Genomic DNA, 24,466 nt, shown 5'->3' with positions numbered 1-24,466 from the left:
CTGTTATTGTCTTAATGTCACACATGTTGTAAGAGACGGAACAGAACTATAATCTGTTTAAAAGTGATCTGTTTTAATAATATAGACTGAACTGAACAAAATAGCAACAATGATAGAAGTAAAACCACTTATAATCAGACTGTGGATGCCAAGCCTAGATTAAACACTTCACTTTTAGACATGCCACAAAAATGAAGAAAGGAAGATGTCAAGATTCAGTAAATTGTGTCTCATGGCTGTCAAGAGGCAGGTTCAGCATGACTAAGGGTCGGTAACGAAGTACATTTACTTGAGTACTGTACTTAAGTACATTTTTTGAGTATCTTTACTTGAGTATAAATTTTTTTGGAAACTTATGACTTTTTCTCTACTACATTTGAAAGACAAATATTGTACTTTTGGCTCCGCTACATTTCTACTACATTTGTACAACTTTAACTTGTATTGGAGTAATTTGACCAGGAGTATCTATATTTTAACTCAATTAATGGAGTTGTGTACTTTGTCCACCACTGAGTATGACCCTCACACACAAGGACTAACAGGCTTTGTTGATCTGGGAGATAGCATTAATGAGACGCCGGTGGTGAGTGAAGCCCTTGTGTTTAGGGTTGTTAGACTACAAGGACACTGGAAGAACTTCTTTAATGAGTCACTAACACAAGACATTTAAAGAGTTTTGCTGCAGAATGCTTTAGAGGCACTACATGAGTGAGATATCGTTATTTTATGAAATATTATGTGTGACAATAGAGGGGCATTTATCTGTCAGCATCATAGACTAAAAAAAATAATGGATGTAATCACCCTGACGTCAGCCATTGAATATGCACATGAACTGGAAACACATGGTTACGTTACCTAACCAATGTTGTTACCGTGGTAGCAACTTGCCTGTGAATGCACCCACCTGTTACTCAAAGCAGCCACACTCTTAATTATGCATAACTTTAAGCTTTAATAAAATTTAAATGGGTGAGTTATATAAAAACTCACCCCCGTACAGCTGGGCTGTAAACATGTTTATTTCTGCTGTAAACTAACATTTTAAAGAGAGACACCACCAGCTTTTGGTATATTCTTTTTATCCCTTCGGCATGCCTTTAAAATCATAACCAATAATGACCATAAAAATAAAATAATTTAACTACAAAACTAAGATAACTTGCTCACTCACTCAACACCCCTCCCCCCCCCCGATTGATTGTGTGATGACACAACACATGATTGTGTTGGAGATGTGTTTTGCAACACAGTCATGGGTGAAAAGCAAGTACAGGAGGGGGCTTAGTACACAGCCTTGAGGTGTGCCAGTATTGTGTGTGAGTGGGGAGAAGATGAGAATGCCTATTCTCACCACCTGTGGTCTGCTTGTCGGGGAAGTTATGGATCAAGTTACAGATGGAAAGGTGCAGTCCCATGTCCATGAGCTTAATGACGAGCTTAGAGAGTGCAATGGTGTTGAATGCTGAGCTGTAATCAATGAACAGCATTCTCACATAAGTGTTTCTCTTGTCCAGGTGTGAGAGGACAGTGTGCATTGCTATGGCGACGGCCTCATCTGTGGCTTTATTGGGTCTATATGCTAATTGAAGGGGGTCCATGTTGTCAGGTAGACAGAGTGCAGACTAGCTGCTAGCTGCTCAAAGTACTGATGTAAGTGCAACAGGGCAGTAGTCATTCAGGTAGGAAGCAGAACAGACTTTTGGGGGATACAGTGACAGCCCTCTTGAAACAGGCAGGAATTACAGAATTGCTGAGGGAGAGGTTTAAGATGCTCCAGCACAATATAACTTTACTAGACACATCACTGGGAAAATTATAGTTATAGTTGAATTTTGTTTTTTAGGGTGATGGGCAAAACCTACACCAGTATATACCTACTGTGGTGGGATACTTAAGATTTGCTGCATAGTTATATGTATTTAGGCCTGAAGCCTTCAGTGAACTTGTCACTTAAGCCTTTTCTGTATTGTATTCAGAGTGAGCTACAATAAACATGGAGTGTTTGTCTGCTGTCATTTGGAGCAGCACAAGTACATCAAGTAGCTCATGTGATTGGCCATGATTGTCACAGACTCTAATGTGCCCACCTATAATGTGTGATGATGTATTATTTCTGATCCCACCCCCTAACCTCTTCAACCGCTGGATTCACAACAATAGGGCCCTTATGTCAGGTAACTTATTTCACAACCTCAACCTCCTGAAGAACTTAAGATGTGTTGAAACATTGATCAATAGAATTCAAAATAGAAAGAAAGTTTACGACATAGACCACACTATAAACACACAACTTAGACACTTAGGCCTGCCACTTGTTTGACCATGCAGATGTATGGATTATAACAGTTTAACAAAGAAGTGACTTCAGCTTTAAAAAGGTTCCATTTGCATTTTAAGACCCAAGCAGCCTACATTATAGCACAAACAAAGGTGATGTATTCTCCATCAAAAATGTGGCTGTCAACAGGTTGGTCAACCCTTCCTTTAAAGGTAGGCTGTAATAGTTTATTGGAGACATGTCAGACAGTTTAGCAGGATATACAGATTAGGGTCCAATGCAGTTAATCTCATGCTGTTCATGTTTTGGTCATTTGTGATTTGTCAGACATTTGCTAGGTGTACTATAGGCTCTGTTGGGGGAGAGCAGGAGTCAAGAGTGCATTCTGCCCAGCAAAGGAGAGAAAGGGAGAAAAGAACTGAGAAGATGCCGGCTCCCATTCACAGACTGAGAAACCATCTGAGATCTGAAACTTTGATATAAATACATGTGTAGTGCACTGTGGTTAATGTTGTTGAGAACAGTTGTTTAGGTGCCGCTGTATGATGTACTATTTTTTTTTTTTTGGTATTATCCACTTATATATAAACAATTAAATGTTTTGAATGCATAATGTATGCATGTTCCATAAAACCAATGAAATGTTTTGAATTTAAAATGTGTATTGTGTAGATTTCTGATAGGACAAAAAAGTTGTTTTTTTTGCCTTATTAGATTTTACTCCTTTGAGATATCATAGCTTGCTTGTTGTGTTGAAGATTTTTAGCTTTTAGTAAATTTTCCTCTTTTGAGATACTGTACTGAGAAGAGGAGAAACACAACTGATTCCACTGATAATAATAAGTTACTGTGTTATTATCATATCTGGTGGTTAGAGACACTGGAAGAACTCACCCCATGCGCTACTGCATTACATAAATCCTTGACAAACCTGACAACCTAGCTGATAGGCAGAAGGTAGCGTAGTAGTCCTAGTAACTCAAACTGCACGGCAGTACTTGTGAGTGGTTAAGTAGCACCAAACCAATATGAATGGGACATCATTGGACCGTGGCCTAGGCTGCTAAGCATTGGCCAGATTGACACTTGCATCAGATTCTGGAGATCCATCAGAACCAGTTAACAGCTCTAATTCCACCACGTTAAAACATGCTCAGTTGTGAAAAACAAGACAAAAAACACTGAAAACTGTCTCAGATACATAGAATTTATCTCAAAGTATGCGGGGAGTTCCATAGGAAAGAATTTCGCAGTTTCTGTATGAGAGTGTGTTCTGAGTGTCCACAACAAAAAACAATATGTTTTTAGCTCCTTTCAGCTTTTCACCAAAGTAGTTTTGAAACTTCAAAAGTAACACACAATGGTGGAACCTGAGGTTTGAGATTGAGTGTGGGGCTGTGTTACTGTTGAATCTGAAGTGAGAGGACCATCAACAAAGTCAGTTTGAACACAATATTTTAGATGTATTAATTAAGCAACTTATTTCACTCATATAAACAATTCAGTTCTGACCGTGAGGGGAGGATGTCCATGTGACCTCAAAGCCATCGCGGGCGTGGGAGAAGTCACTCTTAAAGTGTAAGTAGAGGAGGTTGGATTGTGGGAAGATGGGGCTGGGCAGGGTGCTGCCGCATAGTCGATCAATCAGTGGTGAATCTGCAGTACTACCATTGCGGATCTGAAAGACAAAATAGAAGGTTGTTATTTACAGAATCACTGATACATTAATGAGAGATCACAGGGAGATCACACACAGGTCTGAGCAGAAAGTAGCTAACACACATATTCAATATAATGGGCCTCTTAGTTCCAATGAGGAGAAATCTAGAACATAGAGATATTTTAGACAATTGTGGACTTTCAATTTTGCTCCATAAGGAAATGGTTTTTGCAGTTTGTTGTGGAAGAACAACAGGAATGCTGAATACGAGTCAGGCCTCATCTCACCAGTGCTTTTGTGGCAGGACAGGAGCAAATACCTGCAGCAAGGTTCCTCAATTTGGTGGAAAGACTTCCCTGAGAAGTAGAGGCTTATAGTAGTAGATTGGCTGGAATGTTTAAGTGACAATATTCTTTACAAAGTTCAGTGTAGTGTATAAACTACATGTGGACACCTAAACATTACAGCCAATCTACTACTCCTCCACTTCTAGGGGAAGACTTTCCACCAAATTTAAGTAAACATACTTTTGGGTTAAGCAATACATGTGCACAGTAGCTTTATGTGAAGTTTTTTAGATATTGGTTATTTTGGATTGTTAAACACCCAAATGTGATTCCTTTTTCTCTTTTATACCATTACAATATAAAATCATTATCAGCCCAGTTCTTTACATATTATATGATCATTTTTATCAGCATTTCATTGTTTTATTTTCTAAAAAAAAAAAGATTTACTCTCAAAAGTACTTAATCCATGAACAAGTGACTCTGTTCTCTTGCACTTACTTGAGCTTAAGGTGAGGTGAGCTCAGGCACATTGGATGTGTGCTTTCAAAGACGGCAAGATTTTTTATGATCAAACTACACACTACATAAAATGTAAACAAGCTCATCTAAACATCTAAAGTACCTAAACCTATACATTTTTATGTAAATATTGTGATATTGATGTCATCCATTTTGACCAGCCCTGTAGTCAGTTTGCCTTCAGGCAATGTAGTGTGTGTGTGTTTTTGTATTATTATTGTTGAGGGCAAACACACAAGAATGTCAAGAGAGTATGAAGTAAGTATACAAGTTAGGTGATGAATGAAAATATGCAAATGAATGAAAATATGCGTCTCTGCATGTGGGCTTCATGTGTTACCTCCAGGTAGTCAAATTCACAGTTGCTGTGACTCTCCACATCAAAGTTGTTAAAGAAGAAGGAGATGTAGCTGTTCTGGGGTGCCTTCAGGATAATGGTGCAGTCCATGTTATGGGGGTACATTTCAGGCCAACCCGGACTCTTCAGGTAGCCATATTCTTGTTCATAGGTTCGACTACAACCTGGAAACCACCACCACAGTCAAAGCACTAATCTGAAACTAAGATCCTCCTTTCCCTTTCATGCCCCTTGTTTCAAAACCAAAAAGCAGATTTCATTGGGACTATTGCCTCAGAAAAAGAGTCAATGAACACTGTTGAGAATGTGTTCTGTGGCTTATCCAGAGAAATGGACACTGTTTCTGAAAAGAAATGTTTGATTTTTTAAAATTTCAGATGTTGGAAGATCAGATAAGGGTTTCCAAATGTAGTTCAGAGAGTTAATTTGAAAGATTGGCTTGACTGATTGATTGATTGATTGATTGATTGATTGAGGGAGGGTTAGGGTTGAGCCCTTCCAAAATCTACATTTTATTTACCAAGTTAAGACTTTTGTGAATTTCTTCAAATAAAAAATTTTATATATACAGCTCAAAAACAAAAATATGATTGTCCTGTCTTTTCCACCCTGGCATAAATGACATTAAACATTTTTCTATGTTTAACAACTGATTCCCTCCCTTTATGATTTTCTAGATAAAGAAGAAGAGTCTCAAGTGTCCTCAGAGAGACCTTTGTACACAAATGAAAAAAAAAAAACAAATTTGACAGTGATATTACATGATACTAATGTAATGTCAGAGGAATACTCTCACTGTCTATGGTAATGTAGGTTGACAACCTACCAACAATTTGTGGAAAGAGGTACATCATACTGTTTTTCAATTTTAACGTAGAATATTTATCATTAATTAATACCCCAAGGACCTTAATACAGAAAAGGGCCAATATGTACTTGCATGCATCTGATAGGTCTTAACTGGAAAAGTAAAAAAATAAACCATTCATGGGTAAGTGGATTAAGGAGATATTGTCTTGTGTGGAATTAGAAAAAATTACACACTATGACATAAACAAGATTCATTTAAGGGAACATGGGAACCCTTTGATATATTGATATATATAGTACAGTACAGACCAAAAGTTTGGACACACCTTCTCATTCAATGAGTTTCCTTTCTTTTCATGACTATTGACATTGTAGCCATTGATGAAGGCATCAAAACTATGAATTAACACATGTGGAAATATGTACTTAACAAAAAAGTGTAAAACAACTGAAAATACGCCTTATATTCTAGTTTCTTCAAAGTAGCCACCTTTTGCTCTGATTACTGCTTTGCACACACTCTGCATTCTCTTGATGAGCTTCAAGAGGTAGTCACCTGAAATGGTTTTCACTTCACAGGTGTGCCCTGTCAGGTTTAATAAGTGGGATTTCTTGCCTTATAAATGGGGTTGGCACCATCAGTTGTGTTGTGCAGAAGTCAGGTGGATACACAGCTGATAGTCCTACTGAATAGACTGTTAGAATTTGTATTATGTCAAGAAAAAAGCAGCTAAGTAAAGAAAAACGAGTGGCCATCATTACTTTAAGAACTGAAGGTCAGTCAGTCCGAAAAATTGGGAAAACTTTGAAAGTGTCCCCAAGTGCAGTCGCAAAAACCATCAAGCGCTACAAAGAAACTGACTCACATGAGGACCGCCCCAGGAAAGGAAGACCAAGAGTCACCTCTGCTGCGGAGGATAAGTTCATCCGAGTCACCAGCCTCAGATATCGCAGGTTAACAGCAGCTCAGATTAGAGACCAGGTCAATGCCACACAGAGTTCTAGCAGCAGACACATCTCTAGAATAACTGTTAAGAGGAGACTGTGTGAATCAGGCCTTCATGGTAGAATAGCTGCTAGGAAACCACTGCTAAGGACAGGCAACAAGCAGAAGAGACTTGTTTGGGCTAAAGAACACAAGGAATGGACATTAAACCAGTGGAAATCTGTGCTTTGGTCTGATGAGTCCAAATTTGAGATCTTTGGTTCCAACCACCGTGTCTTTGTGCGACACAGAAAAGGTGAACGGATGGACTCTACATGCCTGGTTCCCACCGTGAAGCATGGAGGAGGAGGTGTGATGGTGTGGGGGTGCTTTGCTGGTGACACTGTTGGGGATTTATTCCAAATTGAAGGCATACTGAACCAGCATGGCTACCACAGCATCTTGCAGCGGCATACTATTCCATCCGGTTTGCGTTTAGTTGGACCATCATTTATTTTTCAACAGGACAATGACCCCAAACACACCTCCAGGCTGTGTAAGGGCTATTTGACCAAGAAGGAGAGTGATGGGGTACTGCGCCAGATGACCTGGCCTCCACAGTCACCAGACCTGAACCCAATCGAGATGGTTTGGGGTGAGCTGGACCGCAGAGTGAAGGCAAAAGGGCCAACAAGTGCTAAGCATCTCTGGGAACTCCTTCAAGACTGTTGGAAGACCATTTCAGGTGACTACCTCTTGAAGCTCATCAAGAGAATGCCAAGAGTGTGCGAAGCAGTAATCAAAGCAATGTATAGAAACATTAGGTAAGTGATTTTTTATTATTTGTTACCAGTAATTTGTATTATTTTGCTAAGAAGAGCAGGAGGGGGTGGCTGGTGTGAGTGGGTGGGTTTGAGAGAATGATATGATGTGGTTCATGATTCCTTTTTACAAAAAAAGTTTTAAAAGTTTTTTTAGTATGAACAAATGAAATGAAATTTATTATCCCTCCATTATATATGGGTGGAGGAAGAAATAATAGAGATCTCAAAACCTGCTAAATTAAACCAAAACTATCTGCAAGGATAGGTATCACTAGAGGAAAAGAAGAAAAAAAATATTTAATTTGGGTCACCCACCTTTTCTGTAAATGAATCTTTGCTGACTGGTGGTGTGGGGTAAATATTCTTTCTACTGGCAGCCAAATATTTGTGTCACAGTTTCCATAGATTAATGTACATTCTAAATTGAAGTTTACAAAAAACCAAACACTTACATTTTTTTTAAAAAGTATAAAAAAAGTATATTTTCGTTCAATTTCTCATCTTGCTACCACTTTTACTACAGGCACCTACCGGCGATCTTATAGGTGAAACTCAGGCCATTTCCTGGGATGAAGGTGTCAGATTTGAAGTACACAAGGATGGTTCTGCTGTAGCTGTAGAATTCTGGTGGATGACCATCTGATGCACAGAACTTATGTGACTGTCCATCTTCTCCCTGAAAACACCAGAAATCACCTCATTCAGAGTGGATATTACAATATTATAACTGTACCAGGTTTTTATTAAAACTAAACTAAAATTAAAACCTTCTTTGTTCTACTGTGATTGAGGGTACTTTCACACCTAACATGTTCAAATGAACTCTCTTCAGTTTGTTTAGGCAGGTGAGGAAGATGTCACTCAAACTCAGGTGCAGACTAAAGAGCCTGGCCGAGACCCACTTTTGCAGGGAGTCTTTGTCTCACCTCTAAGCGGACTCTGGTACAGTTTGTTTGTGGAGTAAAAGAAAAGCAGGCTCCAGCAAATTCCACAAGATTTTGTGATCGTATACAGTACTCAGCAAAAATGTTAGGCACTTAAGATGTTTAGATTCAAATCCATAATGCAATACCATCAGGGAGGTGTCTGATTGGTTTATTCTGCAGCATTTCAACGACCCTAAACATAGAGCCAGAGTAATAAAGAACTATTTTCAGCAACAAGATGAACAAGGAGCCCTGCAACAGATTACAGATATACTTTTTATGCATTATTCATCATATAGGGTAAAACTTTCAAGATCAACATTTCAACATTGTCAACACTAATTTGTGGGCATACTTGTTTTGGGGAAATTTGTTTTTAACTCTGCACTGCAGCTCTTCACTAGATTAACAAATGAACAGCACAGAGTAACTATACATAAACTAGCAGCATAAAAACCTAAAACCAGCTGCTTAATACGCACAAAACATAAGCCCAGCAGCATAAAAACCAGGAAAGTAAAATCTACAGCAGAAAAAACATAATACATGCCACATTACATCAATCTTACTCCACACATTATTATCTTTTGCACATAAACCCATGGCCAATGGCATCTTTCATTACATGGTGCTCAGAGTCCAAATACAGCCATCATTTCTAAAGTGCTGTGTTTGAGGTCTTCCGTCACTGTCCACTGTCTCAGAAACGCAAATTCCAAATGGCAAAAATATCAAATGAGGTAGAATTTGCACATATAATTTAGCTCAAACTTAAGTATCTTCAAAAGAGAACAATGATTTCAATTCAAATGTTTCAGGAGTTACTGGCCTAACCACAAAACTGCTTTTGTGTCATACTTCCCACAATAATCACTGCTTATGATACAGCACTTTTTGGTCCAATCTCTGTCTAAACTCACCACTGGCCAGTCCTTCAACTCCAGGTAGTTTGTGGAGCAGCTCTGGCTAGGCTGGAGGACAAAGGTATGGACTGACACTTTGATGGTTTCCTGAGCTGAAGCATCCAGGATCCAGCGGCAGGAGGTGTAAGGAGGATAAGCATTGGGAAAAGAGGGTGAGGTCAGGGTCTGGATGGTGGTCGTGGCATTCAGAGTCCCGCCGCAAACCACTGAGGGAAGGCAGACACATCAAGAGGTTTAGAAATTACACAAAATAAAAAGTATAGTGGCTACATGTTGACAAATTGACTTATGAGTAGAATGCAAGTTTTTTAGGTTTCTTAATTTCAGTGTAAACATCATGCATATTGATAAGCTTGTAATGGTTCTGGTCCAGTCTGGCTCTTATCTGCCATTATCCACTAGTCTACCAGAGAGCCTCGGGTTTTCTCCGTGTGATGTTACATCTGGACTAAGTGAGAGGAGACATATACTTTGAATATTAAGATGAACTGATCTGTTCTCTATCGATATTCATGGATAGATTGAAGAGGAATCCGTAGTTGGACAGAAGGAGGATGTCCTGTAAATATCCAACATGCTAAAATGATTCGACAGTATCAGTCTGTCAGATTTTGTTGTTCCTTATGCTCGTTTCACTTGTATGTTTGAAAGTTTAATATGTTAGTGTGACATATTATGTTTCTGGGTTTTTGGTTTGCTCTGTGTTTTTCCTCCTGTGTCACCAGCCTGCCTTTCCCTTCACACTTTCCCTCCTCACTTGCCCTGCATTGATCTCGCTGGCCCTGCCCTGCTCCCTGTGTCTTTCCCAGCCTATCAGCTCTTTTCCAATTCTCCTGTTCCACCTGCACCTCATCCCCTCATCAGTTTAGTTTGTGGAGCGGGTGGACCCAAATGCAGCTCCACTTAACAAAGTCCTCCAAATGGTTCAACGATCAAATATGTTGTTTGACCATGTATCTCTAGAACGACCTATAGAAGTGCTTTCTAATCTGGTACTCCTATTGAGTGTAACTGGCAGGACAACATAATTTGTGTGTAGTTTCCAAAAATTACTGTTAAAAAATAATGACGTTTTATGATGTAATGTATGATGTAATGTTGGGATAAAATGAGGTTAGAGAAAAATGAGGTGTGGGTTAAAGTTACTACTTCCTAAAAGATAGGTGACCTTTGTTGTCATAGCTACAATAATAACCATGTGGTTAAGGTTAGGGGACAATCGTAGTTATGGTTTTTAAATAAATGTCTCCAGTCATGGTTGAAAACATGACACTCGCGATTGGTGACAGGAAACACAGTGGTGTCCTGTACTGCTTTGGGAAAAGTCTGAAAAAATCTAAAAGCCTTTCTATTAATGCTCTTAGAAAACGCTCAGAAAAAACTTAACTTCTAATATTGATCATTGTCGAAACTTTGCCTGCTGCCCTCAGATGCTGCAGAGACTTAATTAACTAATTGAGAGGCTTTTCATACAGTATAAAGCATCTGTGGACAACAGATACTGTAAGAATTACTCATTAATTTTTATATCAATGCAGACTGCTTTGCTGATGTTTCTGCTTTAACCACATTAAACATATTTTTATGCCAATTCAAAATAGTTCATTTACATTTTAACATGTACATCTGTTATTGATGTGCATTTTCAGCAAGTAATTAGTTTACTCTTGATGATGAATCCACAAAGTGTCAGCTGATTGATGTTGAGCCATATACAGACATGGTTCTGAGACATCTATTCTCTGCATTACTTCTAAGATCCAGTTTCCACCAAAATATCAACAGCTCTCTTTGTGCTGCCTCATTTAAATTAACCTCCTACCTGTTTGCACCTCTCCCCCTACCTGTGCATGGTGAATTCTGCACTGGAGACCAAGCACAGACAGGCAAAGCAAGTTCCAAGATCAGGATAATTACAAACTGCTAGAGCAATGGTAGTTAGGCCTCCATGAAAACAGGGTCCATGTCTGTTCTGCAATCTAACAAGAAAGTATGGCTTGAAGGCCAAAAAAGGCTCTTCTCAGTTTACAGGTCACCCATTGTCCTCTTCATCCCTCTGTTTTCTGACAAGGTTTATTTTCACAGTTAAATGGTTGTCTCCCTGATGGTGTATTTAAAATATTTTAAAGAAATAAACTGTTTTCCATTGTAAAACCAAAAAGCTTGATGAAACATGAATCTGACCTTTGTTATCCAGTAAGTGTTTCAGTGTGGTGTCTTCATGAAAAAACTTCATTGCATTTCATTTCATCACAGCGTGGCTTGGCATGGCTCGGCTAAAACAGACCAACACGGGCCCATGGAAAAACCCAACTACAGCCTTATATACAACCCAGTCTCATACCAAAATGTGTAATACAGACATGGCCGAAAATATTGGTACCATTCCACCTTTTTTTAAAAAAACAACATTTTCTCTATATTAAGTTGAAACTGACAGAAGTATATGGTATCCATCATTCTTTATTTCACATTGAATATAACTGAAACTTTGCTTTTGATTTACAACTTAACATATTATTTTAATACAATAAAACAAATGAAAATGGCATGGCCAAAAATATTAATATCCTTAATTAATTATTTTGTAGCACAGCCTTTCAAGGCAATAACTGCAGTCAAGTGCTTTTCTGTAACTCTGAATAAGGTTTCTACACTTCTCGACCAATAGATTGGCCCACTCTCCTTGAGCAAACTGCTCCACCTCTCTCAGCTTTGATGGGTGCTGTCTCCCAACTGCAGGTTTCAGTTCTTTCCACAGATATTCAATGGGATTCAGATCAGGACTCAAAGCAGGCCACTTCAGAATAGTCCGATGTTTTCTTCTCATCCACTCTTGGGTGCTTTTTGGGGTAAGTTTGGGGTCATTATCCTGCTGGAAGATCCATGACCTGCAACTAAGACACAGCTTTCTGATACTGGGGTATAATGCTTCACTCTAAAATGACTTGATAGTTCTCCTCCCCCTCCTGTTTCACAGTAGGCATGGGGTTCTTTTCTTTGAAGGCTTAATTTTTTCTTCTTTAAACATTTGGTTGGTGTGATTTACCAAAAAGCTCTAATTTTGTTTCACCTGTCCAAAGCACTTTCTCCCCGAAGGACTGTGGCTTGTCAAATACAATCTGGCTTTTTTGTGTCTCCCTCTTAGAAGTGGGATGTTCCTGGGTCTTCTGCCATGGAGCCAATTTCATTCAGACAGCGACGGATGGTGCAACTTGAAAGTATTGCACATTAAACTTGAAGATCAGTTTGGATCTGTATTGAAGTTTTCTCAACCATTCAAGCAATCCTTCTGTTCAATCTTGGGCCAATTTTCCTCTTGCAAACACGCCCAGAGATGTTGGCTACAGTTCCAGAGTCTTAAACTTCTTAATAATATTGGCAACAGTGGTAACAGGAACATCAAGCTCTTTGGAGATTGTCTTGTAGCCTTTGCGTTGACATGCTTGACTATTACCTTTTTTCTAATGTCTTCAGACCACTCTGTAGTGGTACTAATTAAAACACAATAGTATGCTTAAAGTATCACTACAAATCAATTATTTCTTACAACTCCTAAAGGGTACCAATAATTTTGTCCGGGCTATTTTAGGATGTCTTTGTAGAATAAGCATGAGTTCTGTTATTTTCACAACTTCTTTGTTTTGTTCTACTGCAAACCAGACATAGACATGCATTGATAATGAAATATCTTTAATTTTCAACACTGGTCAGGGTGAATGGTGCATTATTTAATAAAATTCAAGGGTACCAATAATTTCGGCATAAAATGTATTAGTTTCACAATAACTGCTCTAGAATTGTGAGATGCCTACATTTTTTTGGGTGATTCTTTTCTATTAGCCTGCATCCACATCACATGACTGTCAAGTTTCTGTCTGCAAAAACAAGCAAAATGGCTGACAGTCCTTTTGTTCTCTGTGGAAAATGCAATATTTCATGATAATTTCAGCATTAAAATGCATTTTGATAACCTTTCTAGCAAAAAATGTGCATTTTATTTTCATAATCACCAACCACAACAGGGCCCTAAGTCACTAGCCAGACTTCTCTTCTTTAGTTCCCTGGTAGTGGAACAAGTTACCAAACTCTCTTTGATCTGTCCCTCTCAATCTTTAAGAAAAGACTAAAGACCTAGTTCTTTCACGATTGCCTCTGCACTTGATGGACTGAAGAAAAAAAATCTGCTCCTATGCATTCTATGTACTCTATGCATTGCCTCTGTGCACTGCCTGTTGGCACCTACATCCTTTTGGACTCAAACTTAGCTTTATGGCACTTACTCATATTGTTCTCTCCTAACTAGATACTTACTTGAGTTGTATTAGCGCTCAGATGTATGTCACCTTGGATAAAAGCGTCTGCTACATGAAATTGTAAAATTGTTAATTGTAACTTTTGCTTGTCACCTTCATATATTTCATACACTTCATTTCTTTGCCTATAGCACAGTCTATATTTCTTTTGTACAATCAATATTTCCTGTGGCTCAGGAGGTAGAGTGGGTTGTCCACTAATTGGATGATCGGCGGTTTGATTCCCGGCTCCTCCAGTCCGCATGTCGATGTGTATTTGGGCAAGATTCTTAACCTCAAAATTGCTCCTGATGGCTGTGCCATCAGTGTGTGAATGATTAGATTTCCTCTGATGGGCAGGTTGGGACCTTGCATGGTAGCCCCTGTACCCATTCAGCGTATGAATGTGTGCGAATGGGTTAATGTGATTCAAAGTATAAAAAGCGCTTTGAGTGGTCGGAAGACTAGAAAGGCGCTATGCAAGTACAGTCCATTTACCATTTCAAGTTTTATATCCCATTTCAAAACTATTACTATTCCACTGTATAAATAGATTTTAAAATTTCAATTTAATTTTAATATTACTTAATAATAATAATAATAATAATAATAATAATAATAATAATAATAATAATAATAATACAACAGATTCTGATTGACTGGGCTATGTCATGCTGGCATAAAATGCCAAAACCACAAATCATAAAAATACAAAAAATCTCCAGGGTTGTGTAAATAGTAGCCTATGCATGAATGAGAGTGGATTGGTCTTTTCAGCCCTAGCCCTAACCCTAACCCAAGCACTTCAGGCCTTCCTCCAAGCCTGTAGTAATGCCCTAGATTGTATTGTCATCTCTGAAGGTGACTCATTTTGATCAATGTTTCCACTAAAAAAGAAAAAAAACAACAAACAAAAAGCTTCGTTTTATACATTATATACCAGAACTTTCACTCTGGCCTCCGCTGACCCTCCTTCATCCCACGACTGAACACTGTCTATGATCACGCCATCACCTCAAACACCCATAGACGTTAAATGTCCTACACTATGCGCTGGTGGACCATCCCGACTGCCATGTCATCCACTTCCCACCCTTGGTTCTATCATGTTTTCCACCCAGTCTTCAAACCTCCTTCATCCCACCCCTCGACCCTCCTTTATCCCACCACCATGCACGGTTTGCGACCGCACTGATATCTCAAACACCCATAAACACCACATGTTCTCAACTATGCTCTGACTGACCATTCTGATTGCTGGTTTGTCTGTTTTCTCATTCTTGGTTCACCTACGGCTTCAACCCAGTTGTTGACCCTCCTTTATCCCACCCCTTGACCCTCCTCTACACCGCCTCCACACACAGTTTACGTTCACACCAATATCTCAAACGCCCATACATATTACATGCCCTAAACTATGCTCCAACTGACCATCCCAATCATCAGTTTTATCTGTTTTCTTATTCTTGGTTCATCTGCGGTTTCCAACTAGTTCTTGTCACTCCTGCATCCCTCCACTCCACCGTTCTTCATGCCACTTGTCAACCCTCCTTCATCCATCTGTATCTGACCTTCATCCAGCCCTTTATGAACCTCCCAGCTCTCATCCTACCCCCTCATCCTTGGATGCTCCCAAGTGCTTTCCGAGACAACCTCATTACCCAATCCTGCGCCATCTTGCCGTGCCTGGACGCAGCCGTAGGTGGTTCACCTCCGATCAGCCAACTGACCGGTCCCCACCCTCCCCCCCTCTGCTCTCTATGAACCGTACCACGTCATCATCGCAGTCCTTCTTTGGGGGCATGAGTGGTCTTCCAGTCATCCTCGTTCATACAGCCTACTAAATTGTCGTCGACCATAATAAACTAGAAATTTAAATCCTTGGCACCAGATTCAGATTCCCACCCGAAAGCTGGTCCCTCCATTTTCAGCTTCAATGCCTCCAATGGTCTTTTGTTCCCCTCACTCAACGTCCTGACCCTCTCCTGCTTCACCACGTTCGCCCATTCCATTCTCAAGATTAAATCTTCCACCATACATGTCTACGCCAGCTGAATTAACATCTCCATAAAACTGTTCTCAGGGGCACCATATCTAGCCTTGTTCCACTCACACTTCGGCATGCTATCTAAAAGTCTGTAAGTCCGAACCACATCTTATGCCAAACATTTGGCCCTTACTTTAGACTTCCTGGCCCATTACCAAGCAGCCTGTCTCCCCACATTGACAAAGTCAGTCTACGTTCCTAACCATACTCTGGACAATCCTTCCGCACCGGAGCCGCTTCAACCGCTTCCACATAAGAAATCCCAGACCACACGTTAAAATGAAATAAATAAAATTCTCGACCGCTGATCTTCCCAAGCTTCCATACCTACCTGACATTCAAAGAGCCCATTCTCACTTAGTCCACTGACGTTAACTTGATGAAGCAGAAAGCTCATCGACATGCCCCCCACCCTTAGTCTCAACCCCTGGGTTCCTAGATGTTCCAGCCTCATTGTGATTCCATTTGGTCCCCAGTCATCCCCATGCCATCAACCCCCTCCATCCCTCTCCTCGACCCCATCATCCCACCGTACACGACCCGGACTGACCTTCGGCTCCCATTCATCCCCCATCAATCGACCCCCTTTCATCCCTCTCCTTGACCCCCAATCAGCCCACCATACATTATCTTCATCCAAACCTGAACTCTCTTGACAATCCAATTTAAACTATTTTTTACTGTTCAAATGGCGTGGTCTTTGTTAGTGAAAAGGCTTATTGAGCTATGGAGCTTGTTTATTATGTATTCAAAGTCTTTGTTAAGCCACATCATGCATGTATTAAACTGGCTCCTGAATGCTTACCAATATGTTAACATCTGCAGTAGATTAATGGCTAACTTTCCTGCAATTGAAATTGATCTCAGAGCGGTTTCTATGGTAACATACTTTTGAAAGTCTGCATTAACCAACTGATCTGGTGCCAGGTACAGCACTATTTCTGGCCATAACATTAACCTATCATATGTTGAATTATCAATGACACTTTTGTGTTTTTGTGTTGAGATATGTTAAAGATATCATCAAAAGAAAATCTTAACACAGTGACAGTGAGGAAATGTTGAAACTATTTTAAAATACTGCATTTTCCATTGACAATAAAAGGACTGGCAGCCATTTAGTTTGTTTTTGCAGACAGACACACAGACAAAAAACAGGCATCTCACAATTGTAGAGCTGTTATTGTGAAACTACTATGTTTTGCACTGTGGACCAACATTTTTATGTGAGACTGAGTTGTTATTTAGTAAGCAGAGCACAGTGCAGGAAAGAGTACAGCGCAAGTGAGAGAGAGTAGAAAGTGCTTACATGGCACAGCTTTGTATGTGGCATTGAATCCTCGTCTCTGTACTGAGCCATCAGTGACAAAGTGAACAGTAAGGAAGTTTCCACTTGATAGAAAATAAGCAGGGATGGAGTTTCCACAGAATGTCCCAACCAGAGGGAAGTTAATGTTGTCACCATCATATACCTAGATAGAGATACACATACAAGACATCAAAAAAAGCAAATCCATTTTGTCATAGTATTATTTTCAGTCATATTGTCCTGTTTTAGGACATATTAGGATATATCTTTTAGGACATATTAGGATATATCTGACAGTTTATTTATTGGAACCATGTACAGTGTTAACATAAATGTTACCATCTGATGTACTGCACCAGAGTTAGCTTATAGCTAATTTTCATCTGCAGGCCCTTAGGCAGGTCACAATTAAAACATATAACAACACAATAACAAACAGTACAAAGCAAAAAAAGTGTTAAGTGTTATTACTACACTTTATACACATCATCAATCGTAGATATGCATCATGTGCAGCACAAATGCAGTCACAACTGAAGTTCATAAACATAGTACAAAAAGTAAGGAAATTTGTGTTTGGTAGATTATTTCTTTGTTGTAACAGTGTTTCTTGGCAGTAAATCTTATACTGTTGGAAAGCCTGTTTATTTCCCTTTTAAATGGTGCCACATTTATAAGGAACATGCATTTGTGGGATGAACAATGCACATGAAAAATTTGCCATTTACATGGTGCCACATTTAACAAATGTGGCACCATGTAAAAGGGTAATAAACAGGCTTTCCAACGGTTCAAGATTTATTGCCAAGAAGCATTGTTACAACAAAGAAATAATCTACCAAACACAAATTTCCTTACTTTTTTTGCTATGTTTATAAGGTAATATATATCAAAATGATTGAGAGTTATTATTAGTTCACACTAGCAATCAACAAATGATATATAGATATATATATACAATGGTCAGATAAAATTTTCAAATAAAAAAAGTACTATTTGCCATTAATATTTTAGTAGAGCTCTTACTTTGACATAGTCATAGTGGCAAGAAGAGGAGCTCTCAAGCTCAAAGGAGCTGAAGGTCAGGTTGATAGCCTTGTTGACCGGCATCTCAATGGTCCATAGGCAGTCCACCCTGGGCTCATAGTGCCCATCCAGGTTTGGATCTGGAGAACTAAACATGCCCATAGGCATGGACAGGTAGCCACCACATCCCTGTGCCGGACCTACAGGCAATTCAGAAATAAAAAACTACTTAAATTTTATATTATCATGTTATATCATAGACAACTGCAGACTAGCTTTTCCAAGTAGGAAATTAATGTCATCTGACATGTTCAAAGTACAAATGTGCAAATGAACAGTACCACTAATATACAGACAGAGGCATAATGCGTGTTGTTGGAAGTTGAATTTTTGTTCAAGGAAACAATTATAAATAAAGTTAATATACAATATGCTCAGTTGAGACTGAGCACCCACAAGTACAAAACATAAGCAAGAAGTCAAGTCAAGTCACTTTTATTGGCAACGACGGTACAGAAAAAACTTTAATGGGAATAAACTTGCACAGAAACCCGCACAGAACCTCACTTAAGGTGGGCAGCCATCTGTCTTGACCAGTTGGGTTGAGAGAGAGAGAGGGACCCTGAGCCACCCAGGGTGCAATTATTTTATTATATTATATTATATTATATTATATTATATTATATTATATTATATTATATTATATTATATTATATTATATTATATTATATTATATTATATTATATCAAAATCATTTCAATCATTCAGATTAAAAGTCAACAGGTGCCTTGCAGATTTACAGATTAATAATTTTGCTAAATATAAACTGAATACTAAGATACTAAGATTAAGATGTCCAAAGAAAAACAAACAAATGAAACAAAAAAGGCTGCAGGCATTTCATTGGGACACGTTAGCTTAGGGCTGTAACAGTATCAGATTTTCACTACACGATTATCATGGCCAAGTATTGATGATAACAATATTATCGTGATATCTATCGAAAATCTATCTATCAGTTTATTTCACAATCAAATTCATCTTTAACTTTGTTTATTGTGTGTTTTGTCTCTTTTCTGGCACCTCCCTACACTCAAACTACAAGTGTAGGGAGGTGGTGAGAGAGTCTATAACCATAACTGTACAAAACTAGATGAACTGATAAACAAAAGATTCACAAGGTGTATGTGTATGTGTGTGTGTGTGGGTGGGTGGGTGAGGCATTGGAAGTGAGAATGGAAAGAAACGGAAATGATTTAAGAGGTGCTGGATTATTTACACAATATTAACGTGTGTATTACTAAAATGATATCAATATTTCATTTTTTAAATATCAAGGTTATTGTCAATACCGGTATATGGCGACACCCCCCCATGAGCTGCTGTTGGTGTGGAGAGAGAGAACAACCTGCAGGACTCAACTGACTGTCTCTTGTTTTCATGTACACCAGCAATCAGAGAGCCACGTAACAAATACGACGCTAGGAACATGTGAATGTGAACACAGTGAACATGCATGGACAGTGATGGATATTCGTCTACCACAAGCAGCTAAAACCTGTCTCTGAAGCTGTTAGCTGAGTTGTAGTTTTGTCAGTCAGCTCAGATTCAGTCATCTCTGTGTTGAGATGTTTCAGCATTTCTATGAGCTGTTTTTTGTGTCAAATCTTTCCATCCCTGTGCTGATGATCACTTTTTTTCTGACGGCTGAGCTCCCAAGCCAGAAAGGGGTATTAGTTTCAGCAGGCTGAGCCACACTGCCTAAAGTTCCTGATTTGGTCAGTGTGCAACGTCCTTCCAAGCTCTGCTTGGGGAAGATTGAAATACCAGCCCTTACAATTTACAATTTTACAATTTCATGTAGCAGACGCTTTTATCCAAGGTGACATACATCTGAGCGCTAATACAACTCAGGTAAGTATCTAGTTAGGAGAGAACAATATGAGTAAGTGCCATAAAGCTAAGTTTGAGTCTGATAGGACGTAGATGCCAACAGGCGGTGCACAGAGGCAATGCATAGAGTGCATAGATTGTATAGAAGCAGATTTAAAAAAAAAATTTTATTGTATTTTTGTTTTTTCCTCTACCTTCAGTCCATCCAGTGTAGAGGTGTTTGTGAAAGAGCTGGGTCATTAGCCTTTTCTTAAAGATTGAGAGGGACTCTGCAGATGAAACAGAGTTTGGTAACCCGTTCCACCACCAGGGAACTACAGAAGAGAAAAGTCTAGCTAGCGACATAGGACCCTGTTGTGGTGGTGGTACCAGGTGCCTTTCATTGGCAGAGGTAGGTAGGAGCTGTTTTAGTTGCTGTTTTGTAAGTGAGTGTCAGGGTTTTGAATTTGAGGCGGGCAGCAACTGGGAGCCAGTGGAGGGATATTGACAGCGGGGTGACGTGCTGTTTTGGGCAGGTTGAAGGCCAGATGTACCGCCACTTTCTGGATCATCTGCAGAAGTTTGAACATACATGCGAGGAGGCCTGCCAGTAAGGGGTTGCAGTAGCCAATGCATGATATTACAAGAGCCTGTACTAGGAGTTGTGCTACATGCTCAGACAGGTAGGGTCTGATCTTCCTGATGTTGTACAGGGCAAACCAACACGACCAAGCGATCGTGGCCATATGAACCTTAAAGGTTAGCTGGTCATTGATCATGACACCCAAGTTACGGGCAGACTTTGTGGGCATGAGTTGGGTTGATTTGAGCTGGATGCTGATGTTCTGCTGTATATAGGGAGTGGCTGGGAAGACTCGGAGCTTGGTCAAAGAGAGGTTGAGTTGAAGGTGGCATTCTTTCATCCATGCTGATATATTGGCAAGGCATGATGAGATCCAAGCCAAGACTGTGTGGTCTTCTGGCGGGAACGACAGGTGCAACTGGGTATCGTCAGCATAGCAATGGTATGAGAAACCATGGGAGTGGATGATTGCGCTAAGTGTATATTGAGAAAAGAAGGGGACCAAGCACTGACCCTTGAGGAACCCCTGTGGACAAGCTGTCCAGTTTGGACATTTCTCCCCTCCAAGATACTCTAAAATATCTCTCTGAGAGGTAGGACATGAACCAGTGGAGGGCAGATCCTGAGATACCAAACTCAGTGAGTGTGGAGGGGAGGATTTGGTGGTTAACTGGATATACGGCAACAAACAGGTCTAGCAGCAAAAGGGCTGAGGACTGACCAGCAGCTCTAGCTGAGCGCAGTGATTCCATAACCGATAGGAGTGCAGTCTCGGTGTAGTGCCCCCGCTTAAAGCCAGACTGATTTGGGTCGTACAGGTTGTTATCAGAAAGGAATTCAGAGACTTAGTAAAAGACTGTGCGGTCAATTATTTTTGATAGCAAGAGCAGGAGTGAAACCAGTCTGTAGTTTTTAACTTGGGTTGGGTTGATTTAGGTTTTTTGAGCAGTGGGGTGACTCAAGCTTGCTTAAATGAGGTGGGGAAACACCTTTTGTAAGTGAGGAGTTTATTATGTGTGTGACTTCGGGGTTAAGTGCAGGGGAAATGGTCTGTAGAAGGTTGGACGGTATTGGGTCCAGTGGAAAGGTAGTGGGACGAGAGACCAGCAGAAGTTTGGAGACTTCTTCGGTCCGAGGGGAGAATGAGCAGTGTGGCCCTGTTAGCTGGCAGCTGCAGACTGAGTTGGTCAAGCACAGAGAACTGCTTACTGATAGCAAAGACCTTATCAGTAAAAAATGAGGCAAACATGTCTGCAGTGAGCAGAGTGGAGGGCAGAGGAGGAGGCAGATTGAGGAGTGAGTTAAAAGCAGAGAACATTTTACGCGCCTCTGTGGCGCCACAGATCTTGTTCTGATAGTGAGTGGTCTTAGCAGTTTTGGAGACCCTGATAGTCACTGAGGTCAGTAGACTCTGGATTTACACCATTTTCTCCCTGCTTCTCCTGAGTTCCACCCTTTGATCTCTGATAACTTCAGTGAGCCATGGACTGGGGTGGGTGATGCAAGCAGGTTTGGATGTTAGAGGGCAGAGACTGTGAAGAGGTGGCTGTTGAGGAACAGAATGTGTCTGTAGCTCACTGACTGGTAGTGAGGAAAATTCATTATTAGGAGGCATGGTAGCCAAGCACTTAAGTTGAGTCAGTGTGAGGGACCAAATGTTGTGGCGGAAGGAGACAATCTGTGGAGTAACATGGGGATGTTTTGGTAAGGTGATTGTGAATTGAATAAAGAAGTTGTCAGACAGATGTAGGGGGGTAACAGTCAGATTATCTGTGGATCAGTTCTGAGTCAAAATCAAATCAACCCTCTTCTTGTTTCAAAGAAGAGGGTTTCTGGATTCTGGATCTGGGTCGTTTAAAGGCCCTGGTAGAAAGGCATCATGGCACCATGACCAGGTTTTGAGGACAATGGGTAGCACAATCTGTGGAGCCATCTCCCAGTGTAAGCACCACCACTCCACTAGAGCAACGGTAGCATTTGTTAAGACAGGGGTTGCAGGCTGACATCCTGGTGACAGCTAAGGATTGTCAAGTTATGGCTGACCTTGGGAAACAGTGGAAGTTCCCTGAAGCCAGCAAGGTTATGGAGCAAATGTAATGACCCATGGCAGACTGCTGCTCAGACACAAAGTGGGACCTGATCAACCGTGGTTGGATCTCTTGGGTGAGGGTGTCCAATGTTCGAAAGAACAGAAACACCCTATGTCCCCAGATAACAAGATGTATTATCAAACAATATCTACTACTGTTAAATGCTTCTTCAAAGTATTGAGTGTTCCAGTATTTGCTTTGATATGATGATGATATTGTTTTTTCTTAATTATTCATAAATACTGGTGCATAAATATTGGTGAGATTGTATTAATTAAAGGAGCATTTGCCACGAGCAGATGGGCACAGTATACAGCCTTCCTTCAATATTGGACTGCATCAAAGTACTCTTTTAAAAGCTTTCCGCATAATGTTTTATGTATAAAAAGGTGCTCCATCCAAAAGATATATTTTTAGTATGAAATAGGCTGTTTTGATATGTGTTTGAAAACAGTGACTTTAACTAGTTTGAATTCACATTATTTACTATGTTTAATGCAAAAAAGTGTTGTAGTGTCTATATAAATGCTCACTATGTTTTTAATCATCGGATCTTTAACAAAATATGGCTACATAGACTAGCAATTGCTGTTAGTGTAAGCTGATTAATGCTGTATTGGTGTTAGTTGTGTCCCATCTACACTTGGCATTTCAAGTGTCTTGCATAAAATCCAGATTAAAGATTTAACAAACTTTGTTGTCTGTCACATAGTAACAGAAATTCCTTACACTTTGCCAAATATATGCGTTTCCGGTGGCCAGATAACAAATCTAACTGCAATCAGTCTTTGTTAGGAAAGATACATAACAATGGTGCAATATCAAATGACTATCAAATGGTGGATCCTGCATAATTACCTTTTGTGTATACCAAAATTTACATGATAAACATTTCTACATACAGTTGTACACAACCAAACTACCACAAAAAACAGGTCAATAGGTGCCCACAACTATTTTTTTCCTTGGGCTCCCTTGTCAGTTAATCTGGCTATGTAACTGGCACTGTTGCTGTATGTGCACTTATACTGTTTGCAAGCGACAAACAGCTAAATGCCACTGTAGCTTTAATAAAAGCTTTTGATAATTAAGTGCTAAGCCTATACATCTATCTTGCATTTGCTTGCCATTAGACTCAGAGTTGTTGTAAGTAATGCAAGCACTTGAGCTGCTACATGGAAATAGCCACTCTATCCTCACCTGGCTCACAAATATAGTAACATTGACCTACCAAGTGTCTCACTGTAAGTAGCCCTCCAGCCGATCCCATTCACTGTAGCATCTGTCCTAAAGACGATGAAGAGCTGGTTCGAGGAGGAGCGCAGATTGGGTGGGAGCATGGCGCCACAGAATATTCCCAGCAAAGGTGCCAAAGTGTCCTGCCCATCATACACCGCCACGTAGTCATAGCGACAAGAAGAAGATGCCTCCAGGTGGAAGGTGTTAAACCTGTGGAGAGAGAAAAAGAACACAAAGGGCTGAAACCAAACCAAACTAAACTGCATAAAGGTCAAATAGTTACAAATTACTGAAAGCACCCAAGTACATCAACCAGATTGTACTGTAGCCTCATGGAACCTGTCCAGTACAACCTTGATCCAGCCAAAGCTGGGCTTTAATTTTGTCAAGAATGTCTCTGTTCTTATTTCATGAAAACACGTTTAAAAATATGGTTTGTCATACATAAGTAACAAACAAGGGTGCATTTATTTAGACTTGATTATT

General features: G+C 39.9%; 1 protein-coding gene across 4 annotated transcripts in view; it reads right to left on the bottom strand.

Moving 5' to 3' along the window:
- The window catches only part of cubn (cubilin (intrinsic factor-cobalamin receptor)), a 172,891-nt gene that overhangs the window by 5,366 nt on the left and 143,059 nt on the right, over positions 1-24,466 (bottom strand). For all 4 annotated transcript variants that reach the window (XM_044339395.1, XM_044339397.1, XM_044339396.1 and 1 more), the window contains 7 exons: positions 23,973-24,190; positions 18,197-18,396; positions 17,171-17,333; positions 9,517-9,725; positions 8,202-8,346; positions 5,094-5,275; positions 3,797-3,962 (listed from right to left, as the gene is read on the bottom strand). In XM_044339395.1, the coding sequence (XP_044195330.1) occupies positions 3,797-3,962; positions 5,094-5,275; positions 8,202-8,346; positions 9,517-9,725; positions 17,171-17,333; positions 18,197-18,396; positions 23,973-24,190 (1,283 nt within the window). The remainder of the gene's footprint in view (positions 1-3,796; positions 3,963-5,093; positions 5,276-8,201; positions 8,347-9,516; positions 9,726-17,170; positions 17,334-18,196; positions 18,397-23,972; positions 24,191-24,466) is intronic.

The sequence above is a fragment of the Thunnus albacares genome, chromosome 21 (genome assembly GCF_914725855.1).
Source record: "Thunnus albacares chromosome 21, fThuAlb1.1, whole genome shotgun sequence".
Lineage (NCBI taxonomy): Eukaryota > Metazoa > Chordata > Actinopteri > Scombriformes > Scombridae > Thunnus > Thunnus albacares.
The sequence above is the reverse complement of the archived record's forward strand: the minus strand, read 5'-3'. Positions and strand labels throughout refer to the sequence as shown.